Below are 18,704 nucleotides of genomic sequence, written 5' to 3'. Positions count from 1 at the left end.
AATATCTGTCCAATATCTGCTACCTGAGACTAGAGATGAGCACAAACAGCAATATGAACAAAAAAAAGCCACAAATAGCCCAATCTGCTGTTCACGAACAAGATGTTCGTGAGGCCCCATTCTAAATGAACAGGTGGTCATTGCAAGCATCGTTTGTTGATGTTCATTGCTGTTTGTCAAGCCAGAGAGTCTGGCACCTGCAATCAATTCCCTTGGCAACTTAGGCAGTAATGGTCTGAACGCTGTCTGAACTCCTGCTGTTGCCCTGGAAACTCCAATCTAAGCCCAATTTAGCTTGATAGGCGGGTCTTCCTTCCAAGTGTGGAGCTCCAAATTTGTTACAAGGGAGCAAAGAGCAGGGGGGAGGGGGCTCCCAGCTCTGGCTTTTGCAGACAATGGAGAGGGAGAGACAGTTGCTGTTGGCATTTTGATAGAGTGCATTGGAGCTTGAATTTTCTTTGTGTGTGGTGGGATAGGGATCTACCCCTTCAGGTTCCAGGGCTGCTGCCAGGCTCTGGACCAATCTATTATTTATTATTGGTACCTTTCCTGCTGCCTGCTCAGGTCAGGTTTCTAGGAGTGGTGCAGCAGGGATCTTGACTTGGATGATGGCTGGAGGAGAGCCTGCTGGCCCATTCCCCTTACCCATGCTCAGTAGTACATGGCCATTGTATGTTAGCCAAAACTATAATAGTACATATGAAGCTGCTTTATGCAAAATCAGACCCTTGGTCTATCAAGGTCACTACTGTCTTCTCAGACTCACTGTGGCTCTCTAAGATCCTGGGCAGAGGTCTTTCACATCACCTAGTACCTGATCCTTTTACCTGGAGATATCAGGGATTGAACATGGGACCATCTGCATGTCAAGCAGATGTCCTACAACTGAACCATGACCCCCCTATCTGGATTCTCCCAAAGCCTTTAGCAGCTGAGGGTCCTCTTGAGCAGATGGTATGTGACCCATGTAACTTCCCACAGCAGGACTCTAATCTGGAGAACCAGGTTTGATTCCCCACTCCTCCACTGGAAGCCATTGGGGTGTCCTTGGGTCAGTCACAGCTCTCTCAGAGTTCTCTCAGCCCCACCCACCTCACAGGGTGATTGTCGTGAGGATAATAATAACACTCTTTGTAAACCACTCTGAGTAACCATTAAGTTGTACAGAAGGGCAGTATATAAATCAAATGTTGTTATTATTATATTATAGCACTTCCTAAACTTTCAAGTAGTTCAGTCGTAGCGTCCCCTATTATTGTGATCCCCTGCCCTGTATACATTTCTGTCCAGCTGTTCTGTAGGTGCACAAAAGTCACCGTTAAACGTACTGTCATGGCATATTTAGTGCTTGGTTAGTAGGCCGCTCGTCTTGGAAACCTGGTTGCAACTTACTGGAGAAATCGATTTTTCGCCTGCCCTTCAGGAGTTCTATCATTCCTCCCACTTGATTGATGCTAATTAAATGAGCTTTGAGCCCTTTTCTTCTTGATTAAAGCTGAAGAAATAATGGCCTGTGAAATGCTGGCCATTTCCAGCTAAATAGAGCTGGTCGAGGAGCTGTCAGGGTACCCAACCCCTCATTAGGGCACCTGTCAGAATATTAGGCGGAGGAGCCCCAAATTGCATGGCTACATATAACATTGCATATGCTATCTTCTACATGTTATTTCACTATATATGTTATCTGTTTGCCTTTTTGCTCTGTTTCAGTGGCATTTTTAGCAGCACTGTCTTCTAGAGCATCAGTTCGTTATCTTTGTAAAAAAAAAAATCTCTTTTTCACGTTGCAAGATTCAGGAGCAATTCTCTGATGCTGAATTTTGCCTAAAATAAAATTTGATAACGCATCTGTAGGAATTTTGAGGGAAATGAATTGTGAGGTTGGTGTTGTTTCAGTAATAGCAGGAAGAGGTTCTTAAATCTCTGGCTCGCACATGCATGTTGATTATGTGATCAGATGAGAGCTTGTATGTATGCATGGGATGCTTCAGGTATAACATCCATGAAATAATGTTTTGTGGAACTTTGAGGGGGGAAATGAATGTTGGTAAACTTGTCATTCCTCGGGGTCGTTCTGTAAATCTTGAAGATCAGTGATGGTCATAGCTCTAAAATCACAGTGCATCTTCTCTGTTCTTCAACGGAACCATCATCTTTTAAGCTTCCATTCCTCCTTTGCTTCTTCTCCCCTCCCTCACTACACCCCACAGGATAAACAAATTGTTAGCTATCAACCCCATCCTTTTGAAAATGTGAAGAGCTCTTCACAGCCAAGCATTGTGCAAGTGCAGAGGAATTAATCAGGCTAATTAGCCTGTGTTGCATTGCACGCTATTATCTCAGGAAAGGTAATTATCCTAATTTCTCTGTCCTCCTCCCCGCCCAGCAGCACCTGATCCTCAGACTCCCTTCCCCACTACCCTTTCTTCCTGCCAGCTTTCCACCTGTTTGGTGGATGTTTTCTGATGTGCTTGTTGTTCATTTAATGTTTAATGTTCAGTAATGAGACAGATGCTGACAAGAGAAGAGCTCTTATCAAACTGATGGGGGGCCACTTCATTGGAGTGCTAAGAGGGGTGGGAGTACGTATCAGAGAATCGATAGTTATGATCCAAAAAGCTGCTTACACTGTGCATGGGCTTACTAGTTATATAAACTAGAATCTCCGTAGTTCATTAAATAAGTTTGAATTCCTGAAGCAGAAGTCGATATTCATGATCTCTTAACACTGAAGACGATGGTCCCCAACATTGGTTTGTTTAAAACATTTACTTGCTGTTTTTCTACCTTGCAGGAACTCAAGGTGGCTTGCGATATAAATAAAATAATTATAAAATAAATAAAACAAAGCTTAAAAACACAGTTTAGGACTGCCAATCAACATAAACACAAAGTTAATTAAAAGCAGTCCTAAATAAAAACAGTTGTGCCTGAAGGCATCATGGAAGCCACTAATATGTTTTCTGGAGCCAGTTTGGCGTAGTGTTTAAGAGCGGCAGGACTCTGATCTGGAGAGCCGGGTTTGATTCCTTGCTCTTCTGCTTGAAGCCAGCTGGGTGACCTTGGACCAATCACAGCTCTCTCAGAGCTCTCTCACCCCACCCACCTCACAGGGTGATTGTTGTGGGGAAAATAATAACACACTTTGTAAACCACTCTGAGTCAGCATTCAGTTGTCCTGAAGGCCAGCATATAAGTTGAATGTTGTTATTCATTCCCAAAGCAAAAAGCAAATCCTGCCTTTCCTTCACTTCACTAGAGTAGGAGGAGCCCTCACTTTTGTGTCTGCTGAGAATGCCCAGTTAGAAACGACTGCCTGCATCATAGAAGGATGGAATCTCTTAACATTTCATGAATGACATCTTTCCTCTGCCCCATTTTGTTTTCTTTCCTCTTACCCATTCTTAAAATTCCAAAAGTGCCCATAGACTCAACAAGTAAGCCCTGGTCTTCAAGACCAGGTCTTCAAGATGCCACTAGACTCCTGTTAGATGTTCTTGTTCCTAGTTTTGTTAATGAATGTTATTTTTTGCCTGAAAAATAAATAGGTTGGGGGGGGGGTTAGATAGAGAGAAAAGAAGGAGTAACAGTATAACCAAGAAAATTAAACCCCTTTGTTGCTTGGAAAAGATTTTTCTTTTTTAAAAAATTGGTACTTTTTTAAATTCAGAAGAAATCTGGGCTTTTTTTCAGCTGGAACGCTGTGGAACGGAGTTCTGGCACCTCTTGAAAATGGTCACATAGTTGGTGGCCCCTCCCCCTGATCTCCAGACTGAGGGGAGTTTAGATTGCCCTCCGTGCCGAGCGGCACAGAGGGCATTCTAAACGCCCCTCTGTCTGGAGATCAGGGGGCCGTGCCACCAGCTATGTCACCATTTTTGCCAAGGGTGATTTAAACTTTAAAAAACTCCCTCCTTGTTCCAGCTGACTCAAAGTGACATCATTGTGCGGTCCTGGGAGCATGCACACACTTTGTGTGTGCGCATGTGGTACCAGGGGCACCCCCTCCTGCCAAAAGTTGCCCCCTGTGCTGGCAACCCACTGAATTCCACCACCACTTTTCCCAGAAAAAAAGCCCTGGAAGAAATGATTAACTAAGAGAGGTAAGAGAGGTTTATAAAGTTATAAGTTATAAGTTATAAAGAATCAGGTAGTAGGGGATAAGAAAGACCTCTACTTGAGTCTCTGGAGAACTTTTGCTAAGCAGAGAAGGCATCACTGACTTGGATACATCAGTGGTCTTCCAAGGAGATCCCAGGCATCTTTAGTTAGAAGGACCAGGGAATATGTGATGTGAAAAACCTCAGCCTGATGTCAGCCTTGGAGAGATGCCCTCGCTCAAAGTGGACAATACTGTTCTTGTTAAATCAGTGGTCTGACTCAGTGTCTCTCTTCATGAGATGCCTCAGTGCATGTTCGTCAAGTATAGGGAGATGCAACGTTAGCGGGGAAGCATAGTTTTAAAAGACAGAGCTGGCGGAGATCACTCCTCAGAGGGTTTGTTAATTTCATCTTTGCCTCCCTGAAGGCTCTGTCAGTTTCACCTCTACAGTCTAAAACTGTGTGGGATCACAACTAGAGAGCAGCAAGGACTGGAACTGGGCTGGAGCTGCCTTCCAGAGCCGGGCTTGGACTTGGAGAGGTTCCAATGGGCTGAAGTTTCCCTTCTGGCATTCCACAGTCCCTTCACACAGCTCCCGTGTATAGGAAAGCTTTTGCCCTGACTCTGGCTCTGCCTTTTTAAACTACCCTTCCTGGATAACATCGCATCTCCTGACACGTGTTCTTCACGTGTCAGATGTCTCATGTTGAGAGACTCTCAGTGTAAGACAGCTTCGTGTGTTGCTGCTGAGCTTCTGGTCTTTTCGGAGGCAACCTGCTGGCTTTTGTTGGATGCAAGATGGGACAGGCATTTTGGTCTGATCTTGCAAGCCAATTCCAACAGAAGTACATAGAAAGCAGACATTCTACAGGCACAGCTTCTCCCATCTCGGGATCTCCATCCCAGGTGATAACTTAATCTGATAATTTCTGCTCATAAAGTAATTCTTCGAAGGAGGGAAGGTGGCATGGTTTAGCCCATTCTCATAAAATCTCAGAAGCGAAGTAGGGTCTTAAGGGCCCCGTGGTACAGAGTGGTAAGCGGCAGTACTGCAGCCCAAGCTCTGCTCACGACCTTAGTTCAATCCTGGCAGAAGCCGGGTTCAGGTAGCCAGCTCAAGATTGACTCAGCCTTCCATCCTTCCGAGGTCGGTAAAATGAGTACCCAGTTTCCTGGGGGTAAAGTGTAGATAACTGGGGAAGGCAATGGCAAACCACCCTGTAACAAAAAGCCTGCCAAGAAAACACTGTGATGCGACGTCCCCCCCATGGGTCAGCAATGACTCGGTGCTTGCACAGGGGACTATCTTTACCTTTAAGTAGAGTCAGCCCTGGTCAGAACCTGGATGGGAGGCCACCAGGGAAAACTGGGGTTGCTCTGCAGAGGAAAGCAACAGAAAACCACCTGTGCTTCTCACTTCCCTTGAAAGCCCATTGCTGGTGACACCATAAATTGGGTGCAGCTTGGCATCACGTGCGTAGGTAGGCAAATCTTCAAGATGTAGGGAGGGAGTTGAGATAAACTGGGAAGCAGAAATGAATTAATTATATCAAGGGTCACCAGAGTTCATTGGTGTTATTGTAACAAAGGTGGCCCCCGCTTATTGCAAACATCTTGCAGATCGGGAAGAGAAATCCAAAAGGATGTGAAGTAGACAGCTTAATAGGCTTTGCATAAAAGATGGTTTTGTGTGTGTGTGTGTGTGTGTGTTTCCTCCTTTCCTTCTTTGTGTGTTGATTGCCTCGGAAGCTCTTTAATTGTCACAAACTTGAAAGCTTTCCTTCGTCTGAAGGGCCATTCTGGAAGACAGGCAGAAGACCAAATGATGGAAATTTACATACAAATGTCCTTCTCAACTTCTGTAATTAAGATATTTGCACTGCAAGAGTTGCAGAGTTTTTGTTTTCTCTCTTCCTCCTCTTCTCTTGCGGTCAGAACGTGGTCAGAATTTTTTGCTCAGATCTGATGCTTCTTGGCTTCTTGGGTCCCTTTTGGTGGAAGCTGGGCAACTCTGTCTAGGAGTGGGAAGTTTGGGCTGCCCACTATAGAAGCATGATGTTTGGTCTGATGTACCAGAGTTCTCCCTATGATCTGTACAGGATAGACCTGCTCCCTGCTCTTGGTGTTTGCAATAAAGATAAGATATAGACACTTATTACCTACGTCACAGATTGCAGCCACTTTATTTGAATACATGAAGTTGCCGTCCAATGAATCGGACCCTTGTCCTATCAAGGTTAGTGTTGTCTACTCAGAGTGGCAGCTGCTTTCCAGGGTCTCAAGCAAAAGTCTTTCACATTATCACCTACGAGATAGTTTTAATGGAACATGCTATGGATTGAAACAGGGACCTTCTGTATCCAAAGCAGAAGCTCTACCCCTGAGCCATGTGTCCCTTTCCTCAGAAGAGGGTCAGAGAACCCCTGAGGAATTTTTGAGACCTGAGGCAGCTGTGTCTGTATTGTCCTGCCCTTTTCCATGTACCTCTTCTTCCTCTGCTCTGTTGCTTGTACAATAATTATACTCTGTGGTGGAAATGACTAAGATATATTGAGGAATGGTGATCTTTCCTTCTCCCTTTCATGTACAGCCCTCCAAGTGAAAAGATCCTCTTTGAGTTTACCCCATATCTCACCAGTTATAACTGCTCTGAGTTCTCATTCTTTACATGCACAGAAAACATCTCTGGGGAAACGCGTGCCTAGAATTCAGCAGCCATCCACTGTGGCATGTAATAAAATGCTTGTTTCTCAAATGGTGTGTTTGATGTACCACGTTGCACAAAATTGCACACATGTATTTAATTTAGTTTATCCGGTGTTTAGCCCACCCTCCCCACAAGCGGGGTCAGGATGGGGTACAACAGTCTTAAAATACAATTCCACAACGGGAGAAAATACACAGCCCGAAGGCTCTGTCAGTTTCACCTCCCCTTCTAGGAGGCAAAGAGGAAATAAACAAACCCTCAGAAGGGAAATTGACAAAGCCTTCCAATCTCTTTTAAAACTCAGCTTCCTGGCTAACATTGTGACTCCTTTCATGTGAGCGTCCTCATATAGTGCCTCTCGTAGTTTAGCTCTCTGTGTGTGCGTGTTTGTGTTTGTGTATGTGCTTGTGTGTGTGTGTGTGTGTGTGTGTGTGTGTGAGAGAGAGAGAGAGAGAGAGAGAGAGAGACTCCCATCTTCAGTCTTCCTCATCCTCCTGCAGCATTCATGCTAACTGAGGCTGCCAAACTCAAGGTACTATCTGCGTGCTTGCTCCTTCCGTGCCCTCGCAGTGCCCTCTGAAACACGTAGCTTTAGAAACACAGAGAAGCTTCCTCAAATGCTGGCAGTCTCCTGTGGCTTCTCTCCTCCAAAGGCAATTGACCTCTTTGCGGGTGACCCAGAATTTCTCACATTTCTGAGAAGGGAAAGTTTACAGCCATCGGTTGGGGACAGAGACAGACAGAAGCTTGGAAGCTTGGCAGGCTAGCGCCTGGTTTCAGTAAAGCCAGCCTCTCGTTTAATTCTTGACGCCGAGAGCAAATCATCAATTATTAACCGAAAACATATTGCTCCAAATCCCCTTTAATTCTATGCAGTCATTAGCGATGACATGCAATACCTTAAGCTTTGGGATGTTTTGCCAGATCTGCACAGCAGCGGGGGGGGGGGGGAGCATTTCTACTCCCCCTCCTGCTCTTTCCTTGTCTGTACAAAGAAAATGTATGATATCATTGCATTTATGTAGTCAGAAGAGAGGGCAGTTTCTTTATATTTACTCAAAGTGGGCTGTAAATCAACACTAGATTGTCGTCTCTGTAAGTTATTTGTATGGGGACAGGCAGGGGGGGGGAAATCAGTCTTTCACCCCTGCACGTTAGATGAGATTAGCATTATTCTTTATTATATTTGTTCCCCCCCTTCTGATTTTTGATAGCTTTTCTTGCTAGGGGATTGTTTGCTTATGCATAATGTGCCGCCAATGGTTGTGGAATTTTCATTTTTAGACACAGTGTAACTTGGAATGCAGGAGAAGTTTTTAAAGAGGAGTAAGATTGTTTTTCTAAACTTGATCCTCCCGTCACTGTCCCAGTATTATTTCCCAAAGTGACTAGCTCAGAACAGTGGCAGCCAAAATGTTGATTTTTGTCTTGAGATGCTTCTGAAATTCTCATCCAAATTTCCCTCTGGATTTTGAAGTTCCAAATAAGTAATTTTTGTTACCGAGATGGAACTAAACGGATTAGAAATTCCCTATTTGTTTTTGTTTGTTTTATTTCTGCATTCTGTACCAATCACTGTGCAGATTCTTCAATTCCTTAACGTCCTTCTCCCCAACACTCTGAATTATTGATGTACATATGAGTATTGATAAAACACTACGGGGGGGGAGCAATCTGATGGAATTACATGCAGTTGTATCAAGTTTCTTTTTTGTGATATTTTCCAACACACAAGAGCACAGGTGCATGCCAATAAAAACCACATACAAAGAATCTCAACCAATTACATATGATCACTTCAAGATTGCTTATTTGGGGTGTTTTATCAATGCCCAGGTCTGCAACCATAACATAGAAGGTGGGGGGGGGAGAGATGAACTGAAGGAACTGAAAGCTGTATCAAAAAGTCCACACTCCAGTTCTGGAATTAATTTTAGAAATTCTCCCTGTTTAATCAGGAATTCAGGTAGAATAGGATGCAGTGCAGAAAGAAAATCTGGATCAATCAATAAAAGAATGGGAAAATCCTCTTGACAGTACCTTGCAAAATCATATGTGCAAAATCTAAAACTTTAGTGTTTCATTATGTTGAACTTTTTTCTCTACCAGATTTGAGACATTATTATTACTATTATTATTATTATTGTTACTACTACTACTACTACTACTACTACTACTATTATTATTATTATTATTATTATTATTATTATTACATTTCTAACTCGCCCTTCCCACAAGCGGGCTCAGGGCGAGGTACAGCAATTATAAAAATATAATACAAATATTAAAACAATTCATAAAACAACAGTTCATCATAAAATCAACAACAGATACTAACTTTCCCAAGATGGGGTCAATTCCAGATTCCTGGAATTAGGGAAAAATTAAGCTCCAGTTACTCCAATGGAGGAACTTTATACATGTCCCATTGTGATTGGTAATAACTAATGTATGAGTAGTATATATACAAGAAAGGGGGGGGAGGGAACCAAGGGCAGGAAGGGTTACATCAGTGCATAGTTCTCGTGTCCCCTTCTTACATGCTCAGGGTAATGCCAGTCACCACCTTGAGGTTAGGTAGCAATTTTCTCCAGGCCAGTTCGGCTAGGGATCATGATGGTGTTTAGATATCTGGTCATGGAGCAGGGGTCACTGAGGTTATGTGGGAGGAGGTAGTTGTGAATTTCTTGCACTGTGCTGAAGGTTGGACTAGATGATCCTAGAGGCCCCTTCCGACCCTATGATTTCTCCAATTTGTAAAACCACCTGTAAGTGATTTTGACTCACAATAGGCGAGCTGGCCAGAGCAGACTGACAAGCTGGAAATATGCATTAAGCTGTGGGAATGTTGCAGCCCGTAAAAAACCGTATGATACCGTTAAAGACACACCCTTTCCCTTCTTGTCCCCTGCGTCATTCCTTCACATCTCCCCTGTCCTCCCTCCCCGCTTTCCTTCTCTGTTGTTTTCCTCCTCCCCGCTCCTTTCTCCCTTGTCTTCACCCCCATTAACTGTCAGGAAGTGCCGCATCCGAAGGGCTATTTCAGCGCAGCGTGGCAACAACAGAGACTAGCAACAGTGGCAGCTACAACAGTGAGTGGATTTCGACTCCAGTGGGGGCAGCTGGAAAGACTGTGGATGTTGTTGGATGATTGAGAACATGAAGATCAGGAGGGGGCTGGGCTAATGACTGCGCTAAGCATGCTGAAGATTCAACACCAGGGCAAACGGGGATTCCTCCAGTGCCGTAATTACCAATATGGGACTCTAGTCTGCTCATTTGTCTAGGCTGCTTGCATCCCCTCACTTTGCCTTCTTGCTAAAACTAGGCGGGCCGGATGCCCTTCCATGTGTTTCGTGGCACCCATTTGCTTTTCCTCTAAAGCAAAGAGCCCGCCCTAGCTTTCCTCCACTTCACTGGGGTAGGAGGTGCTTCGGAAGATCTAAGGAGTCATCATCTTTGAGACTGCCTTTGGAAACGGCTCCCTCCATCAAAGGGGAATGCTTGGCTTGAGACCTCCTAACACTGTGGGAACTTCCCAACATTTTGCAAGTAAATCTAACCCTCAATGACAATAATTCTGTGACTGCCCCTTTCATGGTAGCCATTTTGTTGTGGTGTCCACTACCAGTTCTCAAACAATGAAATCCTAAGCAGGGTTACTCCAGTCTAAGCCTGTTGATTTCAATGGGCTTGGACTGGAATAACTGCTTAAGATTTCACTGAAAATTCTAAGGGTTCCTTACTTCTATGGCTCTCCTATCTGTTCGTTCTTATTTCTCTTTTCTCCGTGTTTCCCTTCTTCATCTCCACTCCTTTCAATCACTCCTCCTCTGTCCTTTAGCCCACACCCCTTCTCAAGTCTCTGCCTCCTGTTCTCTTAGACCCCGACTTATTCTATCCTCACCTTTCCTTACACCCATTGTCTGCTCTATTTATTTATTTCATTTTATTTATTATTTATTTATGTCATTTATAGTCCGTCTTCCTCACTGAGACTTAAGGTGGATTACACAGTATGAGATTAGTACAAGGATAATTTCATAAACAGTGCCATAGGGTAAATAAACACAAGTTTACAAAGACATCACATTAGCAAGAATCCAGTACAGAGTTGAAGACAAGGAGCAACATTTATATCCCACCTTTCTGCCCTCACAAAGGCCACCAAGGGGGCTAACGGATTAAAACATGCTTAACAAAACCACATTTTAAAACCATTAAAACCAACCCAAAAAACCACACACATCATTAAAAGAATTAAAACCACAGCTAAAATAAATAACAAAAACACCAAAACAACAATTGAAACGTTGGTTGGGAAGAAAGCATCACTGAGGGAATGCCAGATGAAGCAAAAATTCTTCACCTGTGGTTCAGAGGCCGAGCTTCTGTCAGAAGGTCCCAGGTTCAATCCAGGCAATAGGAGATTTGAGACACCTTACCAGAGACCCTAGGAGCAACTGCCAGTTTGAGTAGATAATACTGACCTTGATGGACCAGTGGTCTGATTCATCAGAATGCAGCTTCACGTTCATGTGGCAACAGAAGGTTCTTCTTTTCTCTAAGCTCAGGGCAGCACAGCAAATGGCAGGCCCAGAATTTTCTACGCACCTAAAGTCTCCCTCTGACATCAGAGCAGCCTAGCCAATCAGTGTCTTAGATTTCACTGACACCCACTTGCTCATTACAAGATAGCTTTTTTGGCTATTCAGTTCAGTATTTTTGCAGGCTTGCCCCTAAGCACTGTTCCCTATTGCCGTCTTGTTCAAGGGTCTGATAATTCATTAATGTTTGATTTCTTTAAAAAAAATATCTTCATCCCCACTGTTTTTTTATTGCTACAGTATTCCAACTGTCTTATTTTGCAGAATAGCTGCTTTCAAACTGTTACTCTCTTTTTATTTTACGGATTTTATTTTTTTCCCCCAGTCTATAAAATATGCTGATTAAAAAATTCCCCTAGTACATCTTGTAGCATTTAATAATATAGCAATTAAATAATGTTAACATACTGGGATGATAGCAATTAAAGGAATGAAGCTGCTATGAGGGAAGAAGCAAGATAATTTAAGTGTGCCATGGCATAATCTGTAGGGTGGTTCCCTGTTACACCATATGAGGCATGATCGCAGACATGTTTTTCCCCCAACTTTAAAACCACTACCTTGAAACTAACATCTTTGTCATTTATGTTTGTTTTCTGTGTACATTTGAAAAATGAAATAAGGATAAATAGCTGCCAGCCAAAAAAGCCAAACCTGACACTCCACGGCCTTCGCATCTCACCCTTCTCAATAGCCAGCCACCAACTCCAGGGGTACCATTCCATTGGTGATAGACCTCTAGCTTCTTTCTCCTATCTGGTATTATTTGTGTACTTATTATATTTTTATCCCACTTTTCTTTGAAGTTCAGGCCACCGTACATTCCCGTTGCATCCTCACAACATACCAGCAGTGCAGGTTAGGCTGAAAGAGAGCAGCTTTCCCAAGGGCACTTGATGTACTTTGGGGCAGAGTGGGGATTTGAACCCAGGTCTCACCAAGCATAACCCAGCATTTTAACAAGAGCACTGTGCTGATTCTTAGGGCCAAGCTACAAGTGACGAATGACACTTGAACGGCAAGTGTATTTCTCCCTGTTCACTTGCCCTCCACTCAATCCAGTTGCCGTTCAAGTGTCATTCATCATGTGTAGCTTGGCCCTTAGAGAAGTTGCAAGTGAATGGGCTCTAACTTCTGCCCAATTTTTAAAATTTTGAATTCTTCCGTGGAGTGAACAGACATTTCCCCCTTAGGGCCAAGCTACAAGTGACAAATGACACTTGAACAGCAAGTGTATTTCTCCCTGTTCACTTGCCCTCCACTCAATCCACTTGCCAGGCAAATGTCTTTCGACATGTGTAGCTTGGCCCTGAGATATTTCATCCATTCACTTCAGATAAAGGGCTGTTCCCCGGAGTGAAAAGACAGTCTCCCTTTAGGTACTTCATCTCTTCACTCCCAGTCCAAGGGCTCCTTCCCAAAGTGACCAGCTCTGCCCCTTAAAAAGGCAAAGCAAAAGATGCATAAATAGTGAAGGATAAGATATGTGTGTGTTTTGCATTGGAGGCAGAGCGTACACACTTGACGAGTGCACTGTGCTTTGTGAGGCCGTCTAACTGTTCCTATCAGTGACAGTATATTTTATGGATAGTTTCAGGTGTGTTGGTCTGCAGTAGAAGAGCAAGATCCAGTAACACCCTAAAGACCAACAAGATTTAAGCTTTTGAGAGTCAAAGCTCCCTTCGTCAGATAACAGCAGGAATGTTGATCCCTGAACCCTTATACCCTAGTTAGAAGCTGGGAAGGGTGTCTCAGAGAAGGGAATTGGGATGCAAAGACAATGCAAAATGTAATCCGCTTGATTAGAGCAGGGGAGAAATGTTTGGGGTAGGAAATGCAGAAAATTGGCATCTGTGGAGTATCCTTTCCTTTGTTGTCCTGAAAATAGTGGGACAATCATTGTAGTGTGTTAGTGTATTTATGTTCATGCTCACCCAGGGTGGGGGGGGGAGGCAGAAACATGGGTGTGTTTTCGCTTGTTTAGAGAAAATGGGGAAAATCATACTGAGATCATTTAAGGATGTGCCATGTAGCCAGCATTTTGGCTGTTAACTTTCTCGTCATTCTTACAGACTTTGATAAGTTTGCGTTCCGGAGTGGCTCATGCGGCTGTCCTGTGACAGCATCCAGGCTTGAGAAATGGACTGTGAACCATTATTTCTGAAATGTCAGAAGAGCAGTATAATACCCGCCTCAATGCTTTGTAACAAATTATGGGATTTTATTGGATGGTAATCTGAAAATCATTGCGGCAATTGCTTTATAAGCTATAAGTAGTCCAGAGGGAGCGACATGAGTGGACTTAATGTGCATGAAAATATAGTGATCGTTGCAGTAGGTGGGGGCTGGAAGGGCCTGACCCATAGCAGAAGCAACTGTGTGGTGTAATGGGCAGAATGTCAGATGGGAGAGATCTAGGCTCAGGTCCTTTCTGTGCTGTGAAACGCACTTGGAGGTCTTGGGCATATCAAGCCTTGCTTGACTTTGTGAGGATGGAACGGGGGAAACTGTGTTCACCATGCTATGCGCCTTGCACATATACATGCACATGAATCTGCCTTCTACTGAATCAAACCCCCAGTCCGTCAAGGTCAGCCTTGTCAGACTGGAATGAGCTCTACAGGGCTTCAAGCAGAGGTCTTTCCCATCACCTACTGCCTGATCCTTTGAACTGGAGATGCCCAGGACTGGACCTTGCATATGTCTGAAATATAAAGCTGTTTTATACTGAATCAGGCCATTGGTCCATCAAGGTTAGTATTGGCAGTGACTCTCCAGGGTCTCAGGCAGAGGTCTTTCATATCACCTTAACTCATGAAGCTGCTTTATACCGAATCCGTCCTCAAAGTCAGTATTGTCTACTCTGACTGGCAGCTGCTCTTTAGGATCTCAGGCAGAGGTCTTTCATATCACGTTAGCACATGAAGCTGCTTTATACTGAATCAGTCCTTAAAGTCAGTACTGTCTACTCTGACTGGCAGCTGCTCTCCAGGGTCTCAGGCAGAGGTCTTTCATATCACGTTAGCACATGAAGCTGCTTTATACTGAATCAGTCCTTAAAGTCAGTATTGTCTGCTCTGACTGGCAGCTGCTCTCCAGGGTCTCAGGCAGAGGTCTGATCAGTTCTGAAGTTATATATATCTTGTGGGCTGGGGAGAAGCTTATAGAAAAAAGGTGCATCTGCTGAAGAGAACTGTGGTTCTCAAAAGCTTATGCTACAGTAAAGTTGGTTAGTCTTAAAGGTGCTACTGGACTTTTTGCTATTTTGCTACTACAGACTAACACAGCTAAGTCCCCTGGATCTGTTTAAAGAAGGAGAGGTTTAGAATAACCTTTTTGAATAGTAGAAGAAATCAGTGCTGGATGCTCTCCTCATCCCCCTAAATGTGGTGGTCCAAACATCCATTGCCCCACTCAGCACTGCCGACTCCAGATTTCTGATGGTATATTTTTTCAAGATCTTTATCTTTGCCCTGCTTACGTCGTACTGGAAGTGGGGGGATCTCTCTTTAGCTACGGGACTCTGAGTATAGTGGCATGCTTAAAGTATTAAAGAGGTATTGTAAGAGCCTTCGTATTGATTTAAGGAAGATGATCATTAGAAGCTGAGAAGTGCTTCTGAACTTCAAAATAACTTCTCTGATTCCACTTGCATGTTTTGGGCACTAACCATTGATCAATGTAAAATGACACAGCGACCTCTGGACTGGGTGAGAGGATTCTAGATGTTCATTGACTGGAAGGGAATTGTTGCTTCTCTGAAGCCCCTGGCAATAGCACCGTTGAACTGAGAAAGCTGACTTTGGCCCTAATTTACAAGTGAGCTTAAGGCAGCAAAAATACTTGTTTCATGATCAGCTGTTCCCTGATCCCCTGGACAGGCTTTGCACCCCTTGAGTAAAGGCTTATGACAAGCAGTATCAAGAAAGTTAGGAACCACTTCTGTGGCTGGTGTTTCAATTTCTTGGTGAGGCTTTTGCAGGGAAGAGAAAAAGACTCACATAATGTATCAGGTAATCTGCTGCTATGATTTTTGCAAGGTCACTAGCTGTAGTGTAATAAAAGTTCTGTAATATGACGAGCTTTGCATATGTTGCATTAAAGCCTGGTATAATGACAAGGGAGCAGCATTGATTTCACACTGGTTTAAACAAACAAACAAACAATAACAAAAACAACCCCTCTGTCAAGTAGGTTTGCTAACTCTGGATTGGGAAATAGCTGGAATTTGGGAGTGGAAACTTGGGAAGGATCTCCACAGGGTATAATGCCATAGAGTCCCTCGTCCAAAGCAGCCATTTTTTCTCCAGGGAAATCAGTCTCTGTTGTGTGGAGGTCAGGCCTCAATTGGAGATTAGCAACCTTACTCCCAAGCGAGTTGCACAATCCAGTGAGTAGATTGAGTTGTGGTTGGGGGTGCGTGTTGTGAACTCTGTTGTACAAGAGCTCCTCCGCGCAGTGTTTATGCCATGCGTTTGGTGTAGTGGTTAAGAGCAGCAGGGCTCTAATCTGGAGAGCCAGGTTTGGTTCCCCACTCTCCACTTGAAGCCAGCTGGGTGACTTTGTGTCAGTCACAGCTTTTTAGAGCTCTCTCAGCCCCACCCATCTCACAGGGTGTTTTGTTGCGGGGATAATAACAATACTCTGAGTGGGTGTTAAGTTGTCCTGAAGGGTGGTATATAAATCAAACCTTTTTGTTGCCGTTGTTGTTAAGATGTGTAGGATGGTATATTAAGTGGAAAACATTCCTATGATCCTTTGGTAGATCAACAACTGCCTGGACACACGTACTCTCTGTTATGGCCCTCATCTTGTGGAATGGCCTGCCTGCCTAACCCTAACCCTCACTGAACTAGGCAAGTCATCACACAAACTGGAAGCCGTGACTGAAAATGATCATGTACAAAGAGTTGTTGAATATACCTATTTGCAGGGACAAACCTTCAGAAGGCTGTAGCGCTGTGGTTAAGTGGTTCGGCTGCAAATCAGCACACTACTGGTTCGAATCCCACTACTGCTATGAGCTCAGTAGGTGGCCTTGGGTAAGCCACTCCTCTCAGCCCCAGCTCCCCAGCTGTATTGTGGGGATAATAATAACATTAAATTGTTCACTACTCTGGGTGAGGCACTCATCTGTCTAGAATAGCAGTATATAAGCACATTTATCATCATCATCATCATCATCATTCGAATTATCTGAATCACAATCAACAATAAGCAGAGGTCACATCTTATTATTGATTGACCTTACCTAGCTGATACAAGTTTCCACCGGAGACCTAAGTATCAACCAGCTATCGGCGTAATATGTACGCTTTTCCAAACAGCGCCGTCTTTTGCAGTTCTGTAGGTGTTATGTCAGAAAGCTGCAGTTTTCCCATATGAATTGCAAAGTTTTTTGAGATGGTTCCAAGTGCCCCCATGACAATGGGGACTACTGTTGCATTTTTCTTCCATAGTCGGGTGTTTTTTATTGCCAGATCTCTATATTTAATCATTTTTTCTTTTTCTTCGACTCTGACATCCCCAGGAATTGCAATGTCGACTATCCAGACTTTTCTATTATTATTATTATTATTATTATTATTATTATTATTATTATTATTAGCTCAAAGTTATTATTATTAGCTCAAAGTTATTATTATTAGCTCAAAGTGCAAAGTTGTCACAATGGGGCATAAAAATCTCAGGAAACCATTGTTGCCATTTGCAAACTAACCTCAATACACTGAAATCAGTCAATGGAAGTAGATAAGGCTCCAGCCGGGGTTCTGACCTCGAGTCATTTAAGTAAATCTATGACTTCGCAAGGATGTTGTCTGGCTTAAAAGAACTTCTCATCCTGCTCCTAACTGCCGCAGCACTGTCCGTCCCACTGAGTGCTGCTGAAAATTAGCACCTCCGTTTTCTCTGTGTCTCCTTCCAGCCTCCATTTGTGGCTAACCTCTAATGGAGAGACAGTGCCCACAAAGACATTGGGAGAAGGTTAGCTGCCGAAGTCGTCCAGTTGGTCTAGTGAATTCTTGCAGCAAAAGCTTTCAGATTCTTCCCACCTGGTGGATTGCTTGGCCAGAATGCTTCCTTCGGGGGACGTGGAGGGTTTAAGAGCTCCGGTTGCGTTCAGGAAGGGAGGAAGGGAGGTTGTAAGAGGGCAAACTCTGAAATGGCTTCTCTCTAGCACTAATGGTCTTGAGGGCACATCTATCAGCATTTATCTTGTGCATCTTCTTTAATGTTTCTCAAGCGAAATATTTCTGAGGTGTTTGGTTGAGCAGGGAAGGCCTGAAGCAGCCATGGTAAATGAACACCAACATTTCGCAAATAAAAATAGGGACATGTCCGTGGCTGCCTTTATTTTCATATCAAGGATCATTGCCCAGGGTCCCCTCAACAGTAAAGAGAGGCTACCTGCTGCCTGCTATATGAGCGATTAGTTTATTCAGCTGCACTGATTTAGGAAGCCAAGAGGTGGCTCAGTGGTAGAGATCACAAGTTCAGCTCCCAGCATCTCCAATTAAATTATCAGACATAGAGTCTCTCTGTACAAGACTTCTTACACAGGGATACTCAAGTGTAGGGAGACACAATGTTAACCAGGCAGCGTAGTTTAAAAAGACAGAGCCGGCAGAGATCGCTCCTCAGAGGGGTTGTTAATTTCATCTTCGTCTCCCTGAAGGCTCTGTCAATTTCACCTCCTCTTAAGTGAAAGAAGAGCCCTGCTGGATCAGACCAGTGGTCCATCTAGTCTAGTCCATCTAGTCCAGCATCCTGTCTCACACAATGGCAACTAGTTACTCTGGAGGACATAAAGATATAACAGGACATAGAGATCTAAATGCTGATCTTGATAGACGAATAGTCTGACTTATAGGGAAGCATCCTGCAATGGCAGGTGTGTATATCTCAGCAGCCTCTCTGGGGGTGTTGGATGTATGGGCAATTGGCATGGTTATTGGCCGAGGGTGGGCATTGGCTGGTAATATTAATGGGGAGTGGACTGGGGCTCCATTCTGAAGACCACGCCTTGCATGAAAACGGTCCAACGTTCAGTCTGCATTTAAAACATCTCAGGCAGCAGGTGTTGGGGAAGACTTTCCCCTGGTTGAGACATCCAGGAGCTGCTGCCAGTCAGAGCAGACAGTCTATGAATGGTCTAATTGAGTACAAAGCAGCTTTTCGTGTTCTGAGTCACAAAGGTGAGATTTCCAGAGCTGCCAACCTTTGTCAGATAATTTCCTGCCGCTGCTATCTGCCATGATGGGCTTTAGAACCAGACAGCAGCTCTCAC

The 18,704-nt window shown here is 43.9% G+C and overlaps 1 protein-coding gene across 2 annotated transcripts in view; it reads left to right on the top strand.

The window, feature by feature from the left end:
• Window positions 1-18,704, top strand: part of NTRK3 (neurotrophic receptor tyrosine kinase 3) — a 409,536-nt gene that overhangs the window by 370,940 nt on the left and 19,892 nt on the right. Inside the window, exon 16 of one of the 2 annotated variants that reach the window (XM_055002826.1) lies at window positions 9,827-9,901. The exons of the other annotated variant lie outside the window; for it this stretch is intronic. Within the exon in view, the coding sequence (XP_054858801.1) occupies window positions 9,827-9,901 (75 nt within the window). The remainder of the gene's footprint in view (window positions 1-9,826; window positions 9,902-18,704) is intronic. 2 annotated transcript variants of the gene reach the window in all.

The sequence above is a fragment of the Eublepharis macularius genome, chromosome 18, assembly GCF_028583425.1.
Source record: "Eublepharis macularius isolate TG4126 chromosome 18, MPM_Emac_v1.0, whole genome shotgun sequence".
NCBI lineage: Eukaryota > Metazoa > Chordata > Lepidosauria > Squamata > Eublepharidae > Eublepharis > Eublepharis macularius.
Note: the sequence above shows the minus strand (reverse complement) of the source record. Positions and strands in the feature narration are given on the sequence as shown.